Genomic DNA, 21,603 nt, shown 5'->3' on the forward strand with positions numbered 1-21,603 from the left:
TTAGTAAGGAACTTCCTAAACTAGATGAAATGCAACACTACATAAATAAAAGCAGAACTTCACCACGTGAAACTGCTGTACAGCAAGGAAAAAGAAATCAAAGAGAGAACAGGAACAAAGATGCAGAAATGGAAGGATGAGTCAGCAATTTACATAAGAAAGCTGGAGGTGTGATGGAAGGCAGACAAAGCTAATTGGGTACATTCTTCTTGGGAATGTAGCGAGTTATCAATTTTTAAAACTTCCCTATACAGTACATCGTCAGAAACACTGGGGGAGCAAATGGCTTTAACTAAGGAAGTAAGGTTGCAGCTTCAAAGAAAAATGCCACCACCTTACAATCTCCAACAAAATCTGCTGATTCATTACTAACTCCCTCATTAAAGAACACAACTGCCTAACTATCACTAAAGCTAAATGACTCCCAATACATCTGACACTCTACCTCCTACTAGGGTCATTAATTCACAAAGCCCTTTCTCCTGAAACACTGCCTCCTCTCATTCAAAGTGCTTTAAAGTTTTCATGAAAATCTCCACTAAATATAATCTCAGGGATATCTCTCAATCTCAACCCACTTAATAATGCCAAACAGTAAACTCTATTGCACTGACCATGCATTCTCCATCCTAACACCTAAACTATGGGACTTTGTTCCTCTCTCAATCCGAGATGTCCAAAAGTATTCTACCTTCAGACTACAGCTCAATGAACACCTCTTCACCCAAGCAAAGTAGAGCTGCACTCACTCAGGTCACGTTACATGAACCCTGCAGCTTTCTCACACCCAGAAATTTAGCTCGATTTCATGCTTCCTTATCATCCAATTAACTTACTGCTTCTTATTTATCCTACTTCCCTTTTCGCTTTACATTTCTCACACTTCTCCTTTCTACTCCTCTTCCATGTGCATGCCTCTCGCACCTTTTCTCTATCTTCTCCCAATGGTATCCTTTCTTGCAACTAGTCTCACTTGCCTCTTCTTTCTTTATACCTCTCTATATAACATGCTGTTATTCTGTAGCATGGGGCCATCTTAGTCATTATGGCTACATCTTATCCATAAAGCTCTAAGCATAATTCCATTTTTACATCCATGTTATGACACTAATTGCTTTTTGAACTAAAGATTGTACCATATTCTTTAATCTGTAAATATGTACATGCATGTTTTTGGCATATCCTTCTATCTGTAAATATGTTTTGTTCATTTCTTATGTGATCCTATTCCCCTGGGCTGTGCCTGCAAACGTTCCATTGAGATCTGTGAACTACCCAGGTAAACAAATATAAAGAAATGATTCTTTGAGCTAGGATATATGATCTGAACTGTACAGACATGTTACTTACAAACTTACAGCATCTGGCTACAAAAAAAGTTACTAAAAAATAGAAATCAAAAATTGATGAAAGAATTTTAATTTAATTTTAATTTATCCTTTGTTGACTGGGTTAGTCCCACTAGACTAGAAGCCTCTTTTCAGGGGAGACTCAAGGTGGTATTTATACCTCAAGGGGAAATTTGGTGGAACTTCCCCCTACTCTTTTCGATAGGGTCCATGGGATCTTTTACCTGATCTACCACCCACTCAAGCAGACGGGCCTTTGGGTTTTATATCTCACCCGAAGGACGTCACATGCAGCACCCCCCCCCAATGCTGCAGTGCAGTGTCAGCATTCGATCTATGTGGTATGGGAATAGAACCCACAGCCTTTTTCAGCAAACGTGAGTGTGCCACCTGTTTCACCACTGAACTGGACATGGAATCCTTAGAAAAATGGAGGAAGACATTATATAGAAATACATGGAATCTGTGGGAATACTTGCAGGGTAATGTTCATGAGGAGAAGTGAAATATAAGGGAAGGCAGGAATTGAGCAATTTATGTCACTCAAGTGCGACAACCATTACTGCACTATAAAAGTGTTTTTGCATTTGCTTCTACTGTTTTCTTGAAAAAAAAAAACAAAAAAAATCTTGCTATTTTCCCGCCTTACTAAGCTAGAAAAGTCCAGTTTCAGACACCTGCTGATACCTGGACTGTGTTTAAGCTTGTGTTTGGCCATACCTTACTTGGGCAAAAAGGAAGTTTCTTTGTTCACCAGTGAGAGTAGGGAGCTCTGAACGGTCTACCTGCCCTTGGAGGAGTGGTTTCTGCCCAGAAACTGTAGTTTTATTGGCCATTTTGGGCTAATTTCTATCTCTTTAATCTTTCAGATATAAAAACTGCATTTGCGTGGTTTTGCATGCCGGGCAGCACCAGTTAGCTAGGGTTAAACTATTCCCAACTCCACAAAGTCTACTCTTCAGAATTTGTGCGGTTTTGCGTGCCAGTTACCTAGGGTTAAACTATTCCCGACTCCACAAAGTCTACTCTTCAGTTTTTCCCTTGGAACTACACAAATCTTCAACTTTAGCACTCAAACCATTCATTTTACAGCCCAGCACTTGCTTAAAACTCATAACAAGCACTAAATACACCTAGCACTAGCCCCCCTTATACTGTCCGGAAGGACAAGGCTCTCTATTCGTCCACACTAGTCAATCAGAAAAACAGCTCACTCTACCTATTCAGGCATGTCCAAAGGACAGTTTCCAATGTACTCTCCAGTCCAATTAGTGAATCTGGGCACTTTGAGGCAATGTTACAACTGCCTCATGTACACAGACAACCCTCTCCTCCTACCACCAAACACTAATATATGCGAGAGATGCAATTATACAGCCAGACTGGATGCAAAGCTCTCTCAGCCCCAGAATGTAACCGACTGCCAAGAGGAGAAAGGTAATACAACACACCACCAGTCTCACACAGACCTAACAAAGCAACACAGGCAAATAACACACATAAATACACAAAAACATACTCTGAGTCTCTCAATAAAAATCTGCAAAAGCAACAGAGACCTCCAAAGCAGACATCCAAGCAACCTCCACAACCCATCACCAACTATGAAACACATACTTCACATAATCAGTGTGCCACGCAATCACAGCCCTTAAGGCAAAATAAAATACCCAACACACTAGTAACAGGCGACTCTACAGTCAGGCACACTGATGTCCCACTAACTAGGCTGGACAAGGAGAAGGTTACAGTTAGCTGCCTGTCAGTTGCCAGGATCCGCCACATAACACAAGCACTCAGGTCACTCCAGTACAAGTACAAATACGACACTGTCATTGTCCATGTTGGTGTGAATGACCCGAGACATACCTCCCTGGACTACATGAAGAGAGACATGGAACAGCTCTCTGATCATGTAGCCCAGGCAGGTATAACCCTGACCCTGAGTAGCATCCTACCCTCACCAAGAATGATGCCACAGTACAAAGAAAAAATGATCAACTTCAACAATTGGCTAAGTTTCTGGTGTCATTCAAAGGGGATCCAGTATCTGTCTGCCTGGGATGACATGCTGGACAAGCCATGTTGCTTCACAAGAGATGGCTTGCGCCTGTCACCCTTAGGCTTTCGAATACTGGCAAAGGCTCTTGCCGCCCCCATAGAGCCTCTTTTTAGGCAAGGCTCAAAAGACAAACCCACCACTGTAAATAGCACAAGTAACCAAAAACTGAGGGTAATGCTACTCAAACACCAGAAGTCTAAACCTCAAAATGCATGCACTCGAGGCACTCCTCAGTATGGAGAACATCAATATCTGTGCAGTAACAGAAACCTGGTTTAAGGCTCCAGAGAGGACCTCAGCACTACCAGGCTATAACTCATACCATACCTTTCGGCCACAGAACCCAGACCGAAACACAAAAGGCGGGGGTGTATCCATATGTATCAAGGATACTCACACCTCCAGGTTAGTGGCACAGCACGATGCATCAGAGATCATCCAAGTGCAACTAACAATGGGCAAAACTGCAATCCAAATTGTAGCTTGCTACAGATCACCCACCATGACCCAGGACCTCCATTCCACATTTCTGGAGACACTGGGAAATATGAAGGTCCTACCAAACACCCTAATACAGGGTGATTTCAACTATCCAAACATTAACTGGGAGAGCTACTCAAGTACTAACCCACCTTGCCCTATGCTTCCTAGTATTTATAAACTCAAACGCCCTGGATCAACTGTTCAACACCCCCACCAGAAGGAACATATTGGACCTGGTCATCACCAACATGGGCGACACACCTGACGTCAACCCCTCTCTGGTTAGATCAGACCACAGACTAATCACTCTGGATATTCACATTCCGCCCCCAACCCCAATAGAGGAAACCACCATGAAAAACTTTTCAAAAGCAAACTTCACATTGCTTAAGACTGAGGTGGAAAGGTTCACAGCCCCCACGCCAATGGACAATGCTGTCCAAGCTGCTGAAACCTATACAAAGGCACTCTATGATCATATGCAGGAATGCATGGATCGTGATATCCCAAGTAAAACCAAGACTCACTCCTCCAAGAAAAGGAAACCAGTCTGGTGGACCCATGCCATAAACAGGCCCTACAATAGGAGGAGGAAACTAGTACAGATAAGAGCAAAATCCCTAGAAAGACATCCCTGATCAGTATCAGCAAGAAACTACGATCCCTCATTAAATCATCCAAGGCTAGCTTCGAAAGAAAAACTGCCAAAGACTCCAAAGATAACCACAATGCATTCTTTAGCTATGTCAAGAACCTAAGTGGAAACTCTCAGATCTGATCTGAGTTGGTGCAGAATGACACAAAATGCACTGAACCAACTGATATTGCCAACATTTTGGCAGACGGGTTCAGTGCAAACTTCACACCCCTCTCACCCCCTAAAGGGCCTATAACCATACCAGAAGAATGTAAGGCCCCGGGCAATCACCAACACAGGTTAAAACAGCCCTATCCAAAGCCAAAAATACAGCCGCAATGGGACCAGACAGTGTCGGAGGCTGTGTCTAACAAGAGCTCCAAAATTAACTAACCCCTCACCTAAACACACTGTTCAAACTCAGCTTCTCTACAGGCTACATACCCACAGAGTGGCACACAGCAACAGTTCTCCCACTCCACAAAGGTGGTGCCACAACAGACTCCGGGAACTATCGCCCTATAAGCCTGACTAGCCTGGTCTGCAAGGCTATGAAACACATCATCATGGAACTCATTAACAGAGACATTGGGAACCTCCAAACAGATCATGCCTCCTAAACCTGGTGGACTTCTTTGAGACCATTACCAAGGCATTAGATGAGGGTAAGGAGGTCCACACAGCCTACCTAGACCTCGCAAATGCTTTCAACACCATTCCCCATTCTGGCATTATAGACAAACTCACCAACCTGAACATTAACCCCTACGTCACAAGATGGGTTGCAAATTGGCTCACGGACAGAACCCTAACAGTGTAGGTCCGACTCTAAACCAGTTACAAGTGGCGTCCCCCAGGGCTCAGACCTAGGACCCCTCCTGTTGGTATATACTTCTCAGAGGTACAGGCAAGCACAGAAGGACTTTGGCTGACCAAGTTCGCAGATGACTGCAAACTAGGGGCCATAACTGATTCTCCGGCTGATATAGACACCCTCCAGAAGGGTCTCACTGAGACGGACATCTGGTGTCAAAATCATGGCCTCAAGCTGAATGCCAAAAAGTGCATAGTCATCCCCTTTGGAAAAAACAAAGTACCCGTGGACTACCACATAGGTGGTAGTCCCCTAAATACAGAAAAAATAATAAGGGATCTGGGGACCCAAGTAGACAGCAATCTCTCCTTTGATAATCATATTGCCAAGGTGGTTAGAAAATCCTTCTACGTGGCCCACCTAATCTCAAAAGGGTTCTCATCCAGAACAAAGGAGGTTATTGTGCCTCTCTACTCATCATTTATTAGACCCATTATAGAATACAACGCCCCATTTGGGATGTACCTTACAAGACACCTGTAACAGCTGGAAAGACCACAAAAGTATTACTGGCCTCAAACAGATGACCTCTGCAGCCCGACTAAAGAAACTCCAGCTGTACTCGGTTGCATACCACTTACTCAGAGGTGATCTCTACTTGACATACAAGGCCATGTCCAACCCAGAATTGATGGATATGCTCCACCTAAAAAAAAAAAAATCCCTGAGAGCCACATGCTCTAGGGATATAAACCTTACCACAACGGATAAATAGGACATGCTGGAGGTATAGATTCCTGACCCAGAGACTCCCCCATGCTTTGGAACAAGATTCCAATATACATCAGGCAGAACCCTTCACTAGCACTCTTCAGAGAAACCTTGACGGGTGGATGGGAAACAGAAAATTCACCCCAGGGATCACTGCAGTGGCTCTGCTGGATAGAAACGCAGGGAACTAATGGCTTTGCTGGTCAGAGGCACAGGGAACTAATCTAAGGGGGTGGTGAAAGCCAGCACACTCTGATTAGGCTTATAAATGCCCTTGGGCAGAGAGCCTAGTACTTACCTATGAACCTATGCAATATTGCAGTGAATGAAAACTGTTAAAGAAAATATAATATATTCTGTAAGAAAATAAACAAAATGGTTATGGTTTCTTTTCTTTTCTATGTACCTATATCACTTGTATGTTTTATATTATATTTATATGTACATGTACCTATGTCACTTCTTAAAAATGTTATGCTTAATAAAATACCTTCAAATTAATCCAAACAACAGATGGTAGCCTGGAAGCACAGGTAGATGCGGCTGCACTGATGTGGTACAAAGGAGGAGAGAGATCTGCAGAGTTTCTCTGCACAGGATTGTGCATAAAAGGAAGGAGTTTGGTGAAAGGCAGAAAGGAGGAAGATGGACTTGTCCCATCACATCTGCTCATGTTTATTCTTACTTATTGGGTATTCTTTCTTCAGCTGTTTTACAAAGAATTAAGATAATGTCCTGTAGTAAAGTACCGAGGATTAAGGCTATGAGCTGCTTCCTGTAATCCAAGGTTTGAATCACTCAGCCTCCGTTTATCTACTGTGTGACCTTGAGTATGTCATGCAGCCAGACAATGCTTTGGGGCAATTTGGAAATTGGGCTAGGCTCTTCAACACTCCCCTGAGCTGTATGCCTGCTAACTACTTACATACCAAATGTATTTATGAATACACTAACAATATGCTCATTAAAATATATATTCTGAAATGCATATTTGGTCCTTGCAGAAATACTGCTGCACCGTGAACTACTTTTCTTCATTTATTTACACACCAATCAAATGCTTGTGTGTGCTGCATCTTAAAAGGTACCTAGCTCATTAACTTACAGCATGCCACACTCTGTGATCACTGCTTTAGTCAGCAGAAATTCCCAAATGTTTAAATGGTGTATTATTTTGGAAACAACATTCAGAATTAAGCAAAGGCTCAGTAGGTTTATGATCCCAGGAAAGGGAAATAATGCAGCTGTAAATGACAGCAGAGCCTGAACAGTGTTAAAACTTCAACAGATGTCGATAGCACGTGACAAAGTACAGTTGTGTAGATAACTTACCATAATCGTAGATATTCAGGTCGATCAATGTTGCAGTGCTGTCTCTTTTGACTTCCTCCCATGCACAAGCCCATGTTCAGCCTGAATACAAGAGTCTTTCACTATCCACCAGCTGATGCATGCCCTTTGCCATTCAACTTCAGGGCTATAAAATGCTTTTGTCTGGCACCATTTTGTCCAAGGAACCAGAGTCTTATGTCCCTCAGGTGGAGAATGACCTGTTCCACTGACCCTACAGACAACTGGCAGCCCTGATCTAAGGGGACAAGGGGGAGAGAACTGGGATATGCATCCTAACCCCAGGGAAGAAAGAATAGGGGTAGGCAGAAGGGAAACGGTACAGTAACACTGAATTACTCAAACACCTGGAATTACAGGAATTTATCTACACAACTAACCAATACCTAAACTTTCAACACTATGTGAAAGCTACCCAAAGTAAAACTTAATAAGCTACTATTCTGGGCAAGAAAGGTTTTATACTTCTCCTCAGAGGAAAAGAGTTCTGTAGCCCAGCTTGAGTATGGCCTCTCCACTGGCCACTCCACTGTAGCAAAAGTATTAAAGAAAAAAAATAACCTTATTGCAAATATTAGCCAATAACATATGCAGATTTTCCTCACTCAGCCCAACCCTCCAAAAAAGCACAGCTACTCAGACCTACCAAAAACTAAATGCCACCAATAAAACAAAGATACACAACAATAGCATTGGTAATCTACAAACTTTTGAACTTGAAAACTTTCCATTTCTTAGCCAGCAGACTGAAAAAAACAACTGCTACTGACAATCTGAGATGGTTCTCCACTGCCCACTATCAAAATGCCTCCCCTTTTCAAACTTCACACTATAGATCATAATTTCTCTGCAATGGCCACATGTGCTTTCAGTTATTGCCATTACTGCTGAAATCAGTTTTTCCCCTGACAACTCCTCTCAATACCACAAAAACCTTCTACAGGATAAACTACCAGAGAACTACCTACCTCTTGTTAATAAAGCTATTTGTCAACTCTCTCCTCATCATATGTTCCCCTAAAACAAATTTGAAACTATTGTGAATATACTTTTAAACAGACATTGTATGTAAGTTCAAATTGCTGCAAGTACTAACATTTTGCAGACAGCTTGCATAATCCAATACCAGTATGACTTACTCAGTGTAAAACAATGAGAAACAACTTTTGTTTTTGTTTCAGAATGTAATTGTTACATTGTTTAAGTACAGTTTATCTTTGTTGTATGTTCCAGGACTGAAACTGAACATAATCTATCCTTATCAGCATTCTAACCTGACTAATAAATGAAACTAAAATTAAACACAAGAAAATTTGGAAAACATGAGATTTCAGATTGATCCACTCTATAATACAGTGGAGTCCAAATGAAGTATGTATTTATATTGAATAATTAAGCAATAACCCACGCCTGGGTGTGGGTAATGCTGGATTTACCCCACTGTTGGTGTGGTTTGGTCACGAGGGCGAAGCCCGAGTGGCCAAAGACAACCATGGGTAAATCCAGCATTACCCACACCTAGAAATGGGTTATTGCTATTATACAATGACATTATTTAAGAAAAGATATACTTACTTTTCTTAAATAATGGCATTGTATAGTGCCTCCATGCTGCCCTTCCGCAGCTCTCTGGTATTCTGCAGCAGTTCTGATGTACTGCGCATACGCATGCTTACACAGTACATCAGAGCTGTGGGTGGAAGCAACGGAGAAAGTAAGATCTCCGTTGCTTTTTACAAAGTGTCTTGCTATGTTAAACCCATTTAACATAGAGAGACAGCTTTAAAAAAAGCAACGGAGAAAGGAAGATCTCAGTTACTTTTTTTAAAGCTGTCTCGCTATGTCAAACTCCTTTAACACAGCAAGACAGTTTCTAAAAAGCAATGGAGATCTTGCATTTTCCATTGCTTAAAAAAAAAAAAAAAAAGACTTGTACTAATGGAAAAAGTCCGGGTGACCGGACCTTTTTCCATTAGTAGAAGTCTGATTTATAACGTGCACGCTGACCAATCAGCGTGCACGTTTTGGAATATTAATGGGGGGGGGGTCATTGTACAATTAAGCAATAACCCACGCCTGGGTGTTGGTAATGTTAGATTTACCCACGGTTTGTGTGGTTTGGTCACGAGGGCGAAGCCCGAGTGGCCAAAGTCAACTGTGGGTAAATCCAGCATTACCCACACCCAGAAGTGGGTTATTGCTATTATACAATGACATTATTTAAGAAAAAATACTTACTTTTCTTAAACAATGGCATTGTATAATGCCTCCATGCTGCTTTTTCACAGCTGTCTGGTATTCTGCGGCAGTTCTGATGTACTGCGCATGCGTATGCTTACGCAGTACATCAGCGCTGTGTGTGGAAGCAGCGGAGAAAGCAAGATCTTCATTGCTTTTTTAAAGGTGTCTCGCTATGTTAAAGGAATTTAACATAGCGAGACAGCTTTAAAAAAGCAACGGAGAAAGGAAGATATCCGTTGCTTTTTTTTTTTTAAGCTATCTCGCTATATTAAACCCGTTTAACACAGCAAGATTATGGCAACGGAGTAAAAAAAAAAAAAAAAAGACTTATACTAATGGAAAAAGTCCGAGTGACCGTACCTTTTTCATTAGTATAAGTTTGATTTACAACGGGCATGCTGACCAATCAGTGTGCATGTTTTGGAATATTAATTGGGGGGGGGGTCATTGTACAATTGTTTTTATATACTTGGTGATTATTATGAGCAGCTTTCAGATGTTTCTATAGGTACCACAAGGGTTCACAGCTACTGCAAACTGGGAAAAATTATTCATACTTAAGTGCTACAGTCATATCACTCCCTATTGCCACTTTACTGATTATCTTTTTATGGTGCAGGAAGTGAGACTTGAAACACTTTCTTGCATTAATTATGCCACTCATTTTTTCAGTTTTCACATAAAGCTTCAAAAGAAAAGTCAGTGTTAGACATATCAGTTTATAAAGATGGTACTGGAATACAATCACTGATCAGGATTTAAGGATTCTTGCCAAAATAGCACCTAGCATTTTCTATTTCACAAGTGCTTAGCCAAAACAACAGACATGGTTAGGTCACTCAAGCTGACTACAGTTCAGACTGAACTGGAAGAAAGAGCTGATGTTTTTGAACACATGCATTGAAGCTGACCTTATTAATGGCAGACGTAATTGGGGGAAGGCATTTTATGTCCATCACTTCCACTGAAAGTGAGAAATTCAAAATATATTCCTCAGCGGAAGTTCTGATCAGGTTGTGAAGATGGTTTAAATTACAGTGAGTATGACACTGAGAAATGTAAGTTTCTGCTGGGGAATCCTGTCATGGTGGAAGCAGAGGGTCAAGCTACAAAGAGTTTTAATAAAAAAGGTTCCCCTCTGTTAAGTCAAGTGCTTACAGCTATAGGTAACAATATACCTGTTAATTTATGTGGTTATGCATTAATCCCGGCTCCCTTCATTTATCAATGAACCAGACTGTTGAAATACACACCGTCGAGAGTTTAGTTATCGAGCTGTTCTGACTGAGATCATGGTACAGAGGGAGACTGGGGAGTTTGTCCTCTTCCCCAATGTAATTCAGTCTCTGAGTTGGTATATATAATTAGCATGAAGGGTGTGAAGGCTACAAGAGGGGCTTCTCCCTGCAAAAACACAGTGTTTGTTGTTTGGCTTCTTTTAGTTGACAAACTAAACTGTCAAACATATAGAGAGGCATACCTACCCCTTAGCAATGTTTTTCAATACAAAAGGTAGACGTGCACTCGTGATAGCTATGCTGTTTCACTGGCTTATTAAAAGCCATTGTGCTGATTTACCTTCTGTACATTGGTTTTCTAGTAATATGTCCAGGAATGACTTTCAGAATGCACTTTTTTAAATGTTAAGACGATTAGTGTTTTAGTTAAAAATATCTAAATCATCTATTGTAACTCACCCTAGCAAAACAAAAAAAAAAAAAAAATCAAAAATCTTTTATGGAATAAAATATTTCTCATATAAACATTTGCATCAGTAAAAATATAGTGCTATGACATTTTTGTAGTCTACAGTTCTATTCATGGCAAAATAGTCCAATCAGTGCCTACTAAATACAGCAATGTTAACATTTTATACCTCAACAGCAGCAACTCCAATACAAACTCCAAGAATAATCCCAATGTTGTCCAGCAGCCATGTCTGCACTCCAACCATACAAGCCTGTGTTTAAAGAAAACACAAGTCAGAAACAATTGTAAACTTTCAGGAACAATTTTTAAACTGCAACATTGGTGACAGGTAAGCTCAATATAACAAAAAAAAAAAAGATACTGCATTTCATTAGAAGTCTTAGCCTTATGAGCACAGAAGTCACACTGACAATTTTAAATACTAACACTGGTTATCTGTCTGATGCCAAGAATATATTTCAGGACAAAAAGTGGGGAGGATCAGCCAAAGCACTGCTTCTGCACTTATGAAGTGTATGAATTAAATGACAATAATGAAATACTGGAAAAATGAAAGTTTTGTACTTACCGTACTGTTAGATCTGGAGAAGCAGTTCATTCTCATTAAAGAGTAGGACTAAGGCTGACAAGTCTTAGGTAACTCAGCAGTGGAAACTTTCCTAGGCTTTTAGCTCTTCCCCTCATCCCATAATGCTTTGCTCAACTTCCTATCCTCATCTCCAGCAGGCCATGGTAGGGTAAAACATTACACACATGTTATCACCACAGGTCCCTGTAGACCTACTCCGCTTTGAGGCAGGAGGAATAAGAATAAGTATTTTAATGAGGACAGACGTGCTCATCCAGATCTAATGTTAAGATAAGTAATTAGGCTTCTGTATCTAACATGAGGAGGTCCATCCTCATTCAGCAACATGGCAGTGTTCCCAGCCTATCCTCCTGGGTGGCACCATGTGCAAACTTACCCTTAACTGTGGTTGTAAATGAGGGTCAAGATTTAAGGATCACAGGCAGCAAGGGGTGTCTTGCAAATGTATCCTGAGATGCTCACATAGCTGCTCCACAACATCATTCACTGATGCATTTTTTAAAAGAGAAAGGAATCTACTGTCCTACACGAGTGCATGGATCATGCTATCCCTAATAGAACCAAGATGCTATCCTCCAAATAAAGGAAGCTGATCTGTTGGTCCTCTGCCATAAACAAACTCTACAATAGAAGAAAGAAACGGTTGCAAAAAAAAGTAAAATCCCATGACTGGAGGAACACCCTGGTCAACCTCAGTAAGAAGCTGAAATCCCTCATAAAACCCGCCAAAGCTAGTTACGAAAACAAAATTGCCACCGACTCTAAAGACAACCACAAAGCATTCTATAGCTATGTCAAGAATCTCAATGGCAACTCTCAGATCTGTTCCGAGTTACAGCACAATGTCACTAAATATACAGAACCAACTGATATTGCCAACATCCTGGCAGATAGGTTCAGTGCTAACTTTACCCCCCTCTCACCCCCTAGAGGGCCCATCTCTATACTGGAAGAATGCAAAGTTCCTGTAATCACAGCTGCACAGGTAAAAAAAAAACACTCTCCAAAGCCAAGAACACAGCATCCATGGGACCTGACAATATCCCAGGCTGTGTTCTACACAAACTACAGAATGAACTGGCACCCTACCCAAGTACCATGTTCAGTCATAGCCTCACCTCAGGCTTTGTGCCCACTGAATGGCACACCGTGACAGTTATCCCACTCCACAAGGGGGAGCCACGACGGACCCCGGGAACTACCACCTCATTAGCCTGATGAGCTTGGTCTGCAACGCCATGGAATGTATCATCATGGAACTCATAAACAAAGACATTGGTAATCTCCAAACTCTGGACCCTATGCAGTTCGGATTTGTAAAAGGCAGATCATGTCTCCTAAACCTGATTGACTTCTTTGAAGCAGTCAGCAAAGCCATAGATGAGGGTAAGGTGGTTCACACAGCTTATCTAGATCTTGCCAAGGCTTTCAACACCATCCCCCACTCTGGAATTATAGATAAGCTCACGAAAGTAGGTATAAATCCCTATGTCAAAAGATGGGTTGCCAAATGGCTAACGGACAGAATCCATACTGTGAAAGTAGCAGATTTCAAATCCGACTTCAGACCAGTGACAAGTGGAGTACCACAGGGTTCAGTCCTGGGTCCTCTCCTGTTTGGTATCTACTTCTCTGAAGTACAGGCTTACACAGAAGGTCTTTGGCTAACAAAGTTTGCAGATGACTGCAAACTAGGAGCCATAATCGAAACTCCTAACGATGTGGATATACTACAAAAGGGCCTCATTGAAACAGATGCCTGATGTCAAAGCCATGGCCTGAAGCTCAATGCCAAAAAAGTGTATGGTCATCCCCTTTGGTAAAAACTCTGTACCTATGAACTACCACATAGCTGGTAGTCTACTTAACACCGAAAATGTGATGAGACCTTGGGACACAGGTGAACAGTAGTCTCTCCTTTGATAATCACATCGCCACAGTGGTCAGGAAATCCTTCTATGTGGCTCACCTCATAAAAGGTTTCTCATCCAGAAAAAAAGAGGTCATTGTTCCCCTCTACTCATCAATCATTAGACCCATTATAGAGTACAACGCTCCTTTTGGTATGTACCTCAAGACATCTACAACAACTAGAAAGGCCACAGAAATACCTCACAAAGAGGATTACTGGCCTCAAACAGATGCCCTATGCAGACCGTCTCAAAAAACTCCAGCTTTACTCCATTGCATATCGCCTACTCATAGGCGATCTCTGTCTAACATACAAAGCTATGTCAAACCCAGAGCTGTTGGACATGCTCCACTTAAAGAAATCCCAATCCCTCCGAGCTACATGCTCGAGGGATCTAAACCTTATCACCACAATAAACAGAACATGCTGGAGGGATAGATTCCTGCCCCAGAGACTTCCCATACTCTGGAACGGACTACCTATGTCAAACAGAGCTCCTCATTAGCACTCCAAGAAAAATCTTGATGATTGGATGGGAGATAGGAAATTCACCCAGGGGATCACTTCTGTGGCTCTGCTCGACAAGGGCACAGGAACATAATTTTCTTGGGTGGCGAAAGCCAGGGTAAATTTTTGGCTAGGCTTATATAGGCCCTACGGCCAACAGCCTAGTACCCTTCTATGAACCTAAGAATAGAAACTTAAAATCTTAGCTGCCTATTCAATTTATCCACATAAGCAGAGCATGACATACATACATATATGCATAATGCTAGACGTACTAAATTATTTTAATCCCAGTCTGCAAAGACATTTAATTTAAACCTTTTTCTGTGTTTCTAGATGTAAAAATTATTTATTTTTAAACACACACACACACTTACAAATCCTGCATTTCATACAAGACTTGTCCCTTCTTTCTTACTATATATATTATTCAACAACTTTTTCTGCTCCCTATAACATAACTTTTGTTTTATGTTACGGAATCTCTAATATCCAAATAAAAGTTGCTCTGGCAAAGTTTAGGACCATCCACATTACCCAGTATATGCCAGTGTTTTGTCACATATAACTTTTGTTTGTCTATTGTACAAAACTGTGCTGTATGTCTATTGTTTGCAATGTTAACTAATTCAGGATGCAAAAACAGCATCTGTTATAATGTGACCACCTTCTAAATATAAATGTTTACTTCTATTAGATCTTTCTACAAATACTGCAGGTTATTACTGTTTGACAGTGTATCTATTCCAACCTATTATACTTGATTTACAGTCCAATCTTTAATCTGTATATTTAACTTATCTGTGTTAAGCACCGAGAAGCATAACATCTACCCCATAGCAATGTTTTTCAATAAAAAAAGGTGGATGCATACAAGTCTTGGGCTGACAGATATTCTGTTTCACGGGCATGTTGAAAGCCATTGACTTGATTCACTTTCTGTACATTTTTCGTAATATGTCTAGGAATGACTTTCAGAATGCACTTTTTTAAATATTAAGGGGATTGCTGTTTCAGTTAAAAGAAAAAAATCTAAATCATCTATTGTAACTCACAAAGTAAACAAAAAAAAGGAATCTTTTATGGAATAAATTATTTATCATATAAACATTTGTATCAGTAAAAATATACTGCTGTTCAAATACAGTTGTAACTAGATTGACTTATATGCTGGGACTGAGATGCCACAACCTGCTTCTGATGGGGAAAAAACTGAAAAAGTATTACACAAAACAATACCTGTCAGTTCACACATACAGTTAAATAAGTAGAACAGGTAAAAGAACAGTACTCATTCGATATAACTGAAGCCACATCTAATGCAACAAAAATGTATGGCTTATCCCTATTTACAATATACCACTGATTAAATTGTTTCCAGAAGTCATTACCATCTTTTGCAAAACTTGGTGCAGCATGCAGAATTTCTTTCAATCTACATTCAGCCATCCATCCTTTTGCAGAAACAACAGGTTTCATAGGAAGCCTTAACAAGTCTTTACAGATCTTTGGCATACCACAAAATTCAGGTGTACTTGGATATGGAAGACAAAAACAATGAAACAACTCTAATGCTAGAGGATTATTTAAATACTGTAACTATCAATATTAACCTATTTTACTATTTTATTAACTTCATCAGTAAGTATCTGTCCTTATATTCCACATGGGGGTGCAGAAGGTCAACACAATCCAAACTGCCTCCAGAGTGGAACAGTTTAATGATGCCTTGCGTATGGCTACTGCCTTCTACTTGGTGAGCCATGGTATCCCTGTTGCTGACTATTACTACTGACTCTTGGTTTGTAACCATTCTGGAAGTCAATGCCTGTTATTTACTGATCCTCTTTGATTTTGTTACTGCTGTCCATTCTAAAACCAAACCTAACATGGATTCTTCTGCAGTTTAGACAATGGGTATTTGGTATTGTGAATTCTCTCTCATTCTCTCTCTCATCATTCACTGTATTATGGGAAAGCGCCACACTGAGGTTGACTATTAATTATTATGAGCAAGCACCACGGTAAGGTTCACTATCAATTATATGAGCAAGCACCACGGTAAGGTTCACTATCAATTATATGAGCAAGCACCACGGTAAGGTTCACTATCAATTATATGAGCACGCACCACGGTAAGGTTCACTATCAATTATATGAGCAAGCACCACGGCGAGGTTCACTATCAATTATATGAGCAAGCACCATGGAGAGGTTCACTATCTATTATATGAGCAAGCACCATGGTGAGGTTCACTATCTATTATATAAGCAAGCACCACGTGAGTTCACTATCTATTATATGAGCATGAGCAAGCACCATGGTGAGGTTCACTATCTATTATATAAGCAAGCACCATGGCAAGGTTCACTATCTATTATGAGCAGGCACCATGGCGAGGTTCACAATCTGTTATATGAGCAAGCACCATGGCGAGGTTCACTCTCTATTATATGAGCAAGCTTCATGGTGAGGTTCACTATCTATTATATGAGCAAGCACCACAGCGAGGTTCACTATCTATTATAGGAGCAAGTACCATGCACAGGTTTCACTATCTATTACATGAGCAAGCACCATGGCGAGGTTCACCATCTATTATATGAGCAAGCACCATGGTGAGGTTCACTATCAATTACATGGTCAGCATTTAAGATTTCAACCAACACTTCAAATATTCTTTTGTCAGAACCTCCAGTGACTGGCTCATCTTGTCAGCCACTTCTCCCAGGAAAGAGGAGTCTGAATAGAGAGATGAAACCAGAAAGAAGGAGAATACTACTACTGGAACTAAATTCATCCTCCAGTCTTACAGAACTGTTAAGAGAAATGTATGTGAAATAACAGAAAGAAACAGGATATATTAATGTGCAGCTGAACTAATAATGGATAAAGTGCTACCACAAAAATGTACAATAACAAACGAAAGGAAGTAAAATGCAAACATGGAAACAGTGAACAGAAAAAAAAAAAACTAAAAAGCAACTAAGACAAAGTATCACTATTAGAAGAACACAGAAAAGGGTACAGATAATCAGAAATCCTAAGAAAACAGACCTGGTAAAAGCAAACACAAATATCAAAACCGATCAGTATTTATCATACACCACTTCTAATAATAAACAACAAATGCCAATGCAGGTATTTAGAAGATATATAGATACTGTAGCTAGATATAAAGGAAAAGTACTAAACAAGCACTTCACTGATGACCCACAAAGATTTCATACAGAATTGGGAAGCAAAGGAAAAGGAAGAAACAGCACCAAAAAAAGAAATTACATTTTAAAGAATATGAAGATCCTGCTGAACATAAAGTTGCTAAATGGATAGAAGATTTAAAGGAAACAGCAAGAAGCTCCAATCTAGATAGTATGAAACGGGAGGAGGTAACATCCAGAGAATCCGAAACAAAATTAAGAAACGCTCCTAATTAGAAAATCTCTGGCCCATATGCAGAAAATAAATTCTGGCTAAATTCATCAACATCTTTACATAAAGATTTAGCCCCGAGCAAGAATTACCTATCTGTAGATCCTGAACAAACACCAACCCGGTTAGCAGCATGGAAAATGATACTCTTTTTAAGCGCCTGCAAAACATTCTAAGAAATGTAGACAAATAACCTGCCTTCCATCAATATGTAAATTGTATACCAGAATTGCTGCAGAGTTTACAGCCATCTACAAAAAATCAAAATGGCAATAGAAAAAAAGTAAGTAAAGAAAGGCGAGTGAAACAAATGATCATCTACGGTTATAGCCATTATAGTGAGCTGTAAATACGGCATGGAGAGATTACAAAAACACAATGACAGCATCCATCATTCATGGATGTTTGAATGCTTACAGATGTACAGTGAACATCAAACAGTGGCAAACCACTTAGCAGCTCAGCAGTAACAGGGTAATTATTATCCCAGGGATAAAAATTCAAAGTGGGATATTCATGGGGGATTCATTGTCATCACTGGTTTTTGCCTTTCCCTTAGCACACTAAGGTGTTTATTTAATAGATTAGACTATGTTAACAGTTTAAATCCCAGAAATCAACCTGATTTAAAGATATCTTATCTACATTTCTGGGATAATTAAAAACAGTACTGTTCACCAGATGGAGATCTGAAAAGCACAGCTACAAATTAACACATGGTCATGACATATGAGTAACATTTGATCCTGATAAATGTGCAAAAGCAACTTTTATAAAAGGAAAGCTGCAGCACCACGACGATATCAACCTGGTACAGGAATCTGATATAAAAGAACTTGAGTAGAAGGGAGTATATGAATTTCTGGGAAATGATCACCTATAAAACACAAACAAATGAGAACAAAGCTTAGATAGGAATACTACAGAAGACATTGGCTAATAATGAAAACTGTCTTGACATGTAGGGAATAAAGTCCCCACCATCTAAATCTGTTTGCCTTTCCTGTCCTACTTCCAGCTTTGGGGAGACTGACACCTCAAAAAGTACTGAATCAGTTGTACAAGAAAATGCTTCATGTTTACCAAATGAGATATACAACCAAGACTGTACATTCCTCACTGTGAAGTGGGTATGGGCGTGTACAGATCTGCAGTCATTAGACTGCATACATATTTGCTGAGCTCATCAGATCCAGACACAGTGAAAGTTGTAAAGAATGAAGAGAAGTCTAAGGTTTGATTTTTGTTTAAATTGTTAGATTAGCAGAAGCATTTCAGAACGAAGTGGGAGTGGATATCAAAGCAGACAGACAAAAATCAGACAGCATCTGGAAGTACCAATACATAAATATGGACCAGAAGAAAAGTGGAAAGTCCACAAATATAGCAGCAAGTACAGCGATCTTCTGGAACACCCTCACGTTGGCCATGATTTGACACAGGAATGGTTAAGGAGAGGTGAACTGAAACCAAAAGATGGAAGGCTAAAATGTCACCCAAGACAGCTTGCTATGTACACGCTGGTTTACACAGTGTATTGAAAAGTGGGAGAAACAGACAAATGCAGACTTTGCAAAACAATTGCAACAGTTGCACATCTCATTGCTAGGTGTGATACACTCGTGGCAGAGAGTCTGTACACCAATTGTGCCATTCTGTATTCAAACCTTCATGGCTGTGGGTCTGTAAACTGAAAGGCAAAATCATGTGGCAAGACTATTGCACTGGGGATTGTGCAAACACTACAGAAGTAGCTGAGAAGCACTAGAAACATGAACCCCAATGCATTATCAACAGTGAAAAAGTTTATATCACATGGGATCACCCATTACAAATCATTCAAAATTAGATGCAAGAAAACCAGAAAAGTCAGTACAGGGAAAAAAGACAACAGTAACATTATCACTGAATTTACTACACCCAGTGATTTTCAGTGTCTTATGTAGGGAGAAGCAACATATCAGGATTTGCAGGCATAAATGACAGCAATGAGGAAGAAAGATACCCAGGCAGTTCACACAGCAGTAGGATTAGTAACAAGGAATTCACAGTCACAAATACGCTGTCAGTGCATGTGACCCATATCAGCTGCAGAAAGAGGTAAAATAGGGCACATTTTGGGTGCTGACAAGAGCACTCAAAGACCTAAGCAATACTGACTTCATAAATTTAAACTATGCCCTGACTTAGAAATGTGGATCATTCCTGTAAAGGTATGCAAAAAAAAAACCCTAAGCATTTGGAGAAATTAAAAAAAAGCTTAACACGTGCAACACGTAACAATGTCATCATAGAAAAAAGTTGAAGGCATGTAAAGATCCTTCCCAAATCTGTTCATAAATCAGCCTTTTTCTAGGAGATGCACTGCAGGATTCTACACTGATGGAGTTTTTTTTTAAAGGGTGCTGCTGCACAACACAATTCAGCTTAGGAGTCTCCATCTAGCAGGTCCAGTCTGAGATGCTGAATGATCTTGTCCAAATGCCATATCAGGGTTTTCCCATGTTGTCTGTATCACCAGCTGCATCATATTACAGAAGGGGGAAGGGGCCACACAGGAGGAAGGCTGGGGAAACAGGAATGCCTCCTGCAAGAGGCATTGTGGTCATTCTGTGGGCTGTCCCCTTGTTCTATAGCCTTCGCATTTCCAGAATCTCCATGAACCTAGGATCATCCGGGGATTGTGTGTCAATGCCCTCACCCTCCTCGATGTCTGCTGTGGGGAATCCTGAAGGGACACCACATGCCTCCTCTTACATTGGTGCTTCTTTCCCATTCTCAAAGGTTACTAGTCTGAGGAGGCACAGAAAAATGCCCCAACACACAACCACCCCACTGCAATGACTCAATAAGATGCAACACCTTTCTTGGCATCTGACACCATCCAGCTGAACTGCTGCAACAGGATGCCAGTGGCTCAATAGGAAGCAAATTCACCTTTGCTCCTGTAAGACCTGCAGGCTGTTGGTTCTACTCCCATGTCAAATGACTGGATTGATGACACTGCAGTAGGACATTAGAGTGGTGCTGCACCTCGTGTGTATGTCACCCATTGGATGAGACATTAAACAGAGATCAGATCTGCCTGAGGTGGTGAGAACTAGAGCTGATAAAAAAGATCACTTAGCATTTACTAAAAAATATTAGGGGAAGTTAGCCAAATTTCTCCCCAAGTGAAAATACCACCTTGGGTCTTCCCTGAAAAGAAGACACTAGCCTAGTGGTTCTAATCAAGTCAGCATCATCAACCTCCCTTTTTGCATTTTCTACAGAGAGATGGGGTGTCATGTCAGCTGTAGCCATCTCGCTCTATTCAATGCCACTCCCCTGCCTTCAACAGTCACACCTGACACTCTCAGGTCATCTCTCACCCAATCCATCCCCCTCTTTGCTGGATGTCCTCAGTTCCACTTGCCTTCTTCCAATCTGTTTCAAATCATCTTCACCAGATTATCTTCTGTTTTTCTGCGCACATGCCTGGACCACAGTAATCTGTCCTCTTTGACCTTTTCTGCAATTTGAGCTACTTTGGCCTCTGCTCTTATGTTCTCATTTCTTAATCTATCCCAGTGTGCATCCTACCACCCGTCTCAGGCACTTCATCTCCATCACCTCTGGCTTCCTCAACTGCTCTGCCTTTCCTGCCCAGGTTTCTGTACCATACAGTAGTACTAGTCACACTGCTGTTTTCTACACCTTGTTTTTCAGATTCTTTGGCATTCTTCTGTCATGTTACACCAGACAC

General features: G+C 40.6%; 1 protein-coding gene across 1 annotated transcript in view; it reads right to left on the minus strand.

The window, feature by feature from the left end:
• Positions 1–21,603, minus strand: part of CD82 (CD82 molecule) — a 1,552,457-nt gene that overhangs the window by 116,043 nt on the left and 1,414,811 nt on the right. The window contains exon 8 of the mRNA XM_044082558.1: positions 11,584–11,667. Within this exon, the coding sequence (XP_043938493.1) occupies positions 11,584–11,667 (84 nt within the window). The remainder of the gene's footprint in view (positions 1–11,583; positions 11,668–21,603) is intronic.

This window comes from Protopterus annectens, chromosome 9.part0 (assembly GCF_019279795.1).
Source record: "Protopterus annectens isolate FY-2018-M chromosome 9.part0, PAN1.0, whole genome shotgun sequence".
Taxonomy (NCBI): Eukaryota; Metazoa; Chordata; order Ceratodontiformes; family Protopteridae; genus Protopterus; species Protopterus annectens.